General features: G+C 35.8%; 1 protein-coding gene across 1 annotated transcript in view; it reads left to right on the forward strand.

Moving 5' to 3' along the window:
* LOC119579933 (acetyl-CoA acetyltransferase, mitochondrial-like) overlaps positions 1–2500 on the forward strand; it is a 6579-nt gene that overhangs the window by 1104 nt on the left and 2975 nt on the right. The window contains 5 exon segments of the mRNA XM_037927779.1: positions 1–82; positions 882–1037; positions 1410–1524; positions 1814–1989; positions 2199–2387. The exon segment at positions 1–82 is cut by the window's left edge and continues 26 nt beyond it. Of these exon segments, the coding sequence (XP_037783707.1) occupies positions 1–82; positions 882–1037; positions 1410–1524; positions 1814–1989; positions 2199–2387 (718 nt within the window).

Below are 2500 nucleotides of genomic sequence, written 5' to 3' on the forward strand. Positions count from 1 at the left end.
TGGGGCAAAGCAGGCACCCACTCGACAAGCTGCACTCTTTGCAGGGCTGGACAAAGGCACTCCCTGTACCACTATCAACAAGGTGAGAGGAATCAGTGTATTAAAAGTCATCCAAAGATGGATAAAATAGGAGCAAAAGTAATATATATCATCATTCTTTGCATTCTGAATGATGTCTTTACCTTTGTATTTGGCAGTGGAATTGCATTCCATTCATTAACCCTGCAATGGCGGTACCAGAAATCTCTGTGTCATTCGTTCTGATGACTTCTGATAACTGTCTAGCCTTTTGGCTGGGGAGTCCACTATGTATAGTGGAACTTCCCACTCGACTCGCTTTAGCAAGTCGTGACGCCTATAGCCATATCTGTCATGATAAGTTGTTTTTTCATGACAGCTATAGGTGTGCCAACCATAAGAGGTTAAAATCAATTGTAAGGTAATGAACTATATACTGATTTCATTATAACATACATCTCATAGGGAATGTGTTTCTTGCCACTGATAAATAAAGAAATTACTAGCACAAGAATATAGTCCTTTACTGATTCCTTTGATAAAAGCTCAATAACCTTAATATTTAGAAGACAAAAATGGGTTGGCATGCATTTTGCTATGTATTTATTTTAGTGGAGTGGGTTTTAAAAGCATTTAAAAACTTTTCAGCCTTTTCCCTGAAATTTTCACTTGTTTCTGTGAGCCACTGAAAAATGGTACAACTAATGTAATTAGGATCCTCAGAGTTAGATATATAAATCAATGTTGAAAGAATCTGTGAATATTAAATGGATGTTTAGATACGGAATAGTACCACATGATGAAAGATAAGTATAAGGAAATTATATTTTCTCTACTTTTATATCTTTTCTCTACCTCCTCAGGTGTGTGCCTCAGGAATGAAATCCATAATGATGGCATCACAATCTCTCATGTGTGGGTCACAGGAAGTCATGGTAGCTGGTGGTATGGAGAGCATGTCAAATGTCCCATATTACATGATGAGAGGTGATTCACCCTATGGAGGAGTCAAGCTTCATGTAAGTCTGTGTATGTTTGTGTAGTTGTTATGAAAGATATTGGGAAATCCATATTATTGATTAATTAGTTTCTGTTCTTTTTGTTCTTGAATTTATGATTTTATTTTTTTCTCAACAATTTTGTATTTTTTTTTTTTTTATTTACATATATATTTTTTACCCAAGCTCTGTATCCTTATGCATCTCTTCATTTCCTTGTTTATTCTCATTCATTTGTTTAAAGAAATATTCACTTAATATAGGTTTTCACGGTATTACAAACATTATGATTATATCCTAAAAGCAAGTAAACCCAAAATAACTTCTTGTACAACCTTACAAAAGGGAGTACGATCATAGGAAAAACAATATATTTGGCCACATATTTTCCAGGATGGCATTGTGTATGATGGCCTCACAGATGTCTATAACAAATTCCACATGGGCAACTGTGGGGAGAACACAGCTAAGAAGCTAAACATTACACGCAATGAACAGGATGAGTATGGTGTGTTCATTTGTCTGCTTTTTCATGTAGATGTCTTTATTTTTGGAAATTATATATTTTGTAATATACTGATATGTATTGTTATTTTGAAACTTTTATCAACTATCATTGATAATTGGAATGTGAGTAATTTTCATTAATGTTTCTGTCTTTGTTATTGTTGCCCTTGTTGTGACCATTGTTCTTATGCTTATGATAAAAATAATGAATCTCAGTGTCAGTGTAATCTGCATGATCAGGTATCTTGGACATGGTATATTTCAATAACAATGTGATAACAATGCTACAGGTATGCTGAGCTACAAACGATCTGCTGAAGCATGGGCGAGTGGAGCCATCAGAGATGAGATGGTGGAGGTCACCATCCCAGGCAAACGAGGGAAACCTGATGTTGTTTTCAAGGAAGATGAAGAGTATAAAAAGGTCAACTTCGATAAGTTTAAGAAACTCGCTACTGTTTTCCAGGTAAATTTTTTCTGTGTTTTGAATATGGTGTAGGTACTCTGTGGCTGATGTCGTTAAGGCTGTGAAACTCATTCCTGTAATATGTACAGTTCAGTAGGTTTGAATTCTTCAAGAAACCAAATAACTGAATGTTGATGAATTACACGTGTTACATGTTATGAAATATAATAATAATTCAAAACAAATGATTAAAGGAGCTCATTTTCTAGCGTGAAGGAGGCACAGTCACTGCAGGAAATGCATCCACACTCAATGATGGAGCAGCTGCATGTCTACTAATGACTGCCAAAGCTGCAGCTCAACATGGAGTGAAGCCTCTTGCCCGAGTTGTTGGATTCTGTGATGCTGCCACTGATCCTATCGACTTCCCTATTGCCCCAGCCCTTGCAACGCCAAAAGTTTGTGTTGTGTTGTGATTAGTTTTTAATGAGCAGGAGTCCAGTTGACAATGAAATTCTTGACAAGATGTTAATGGATTAATCAACATAGCTCTTTTAGTTGTAATCAAAAT

The sequence above is a fragment of the Penaeus monodon genome, chromosome 13 (assembly GCF_015228065.2).
Source record: "Penaeus monodon isolate SGIC_2016 chromosome 13, NSTDA_Pmon_1, whole genome shotgun sequence".
Taxonomy (NCBI): domain Eukaryota; kingdom Metazoa; phylum Arthropoda; class Malacostraca; order Decapoda; family Penaeidae; genus Penaeus; species Penaeus monodon.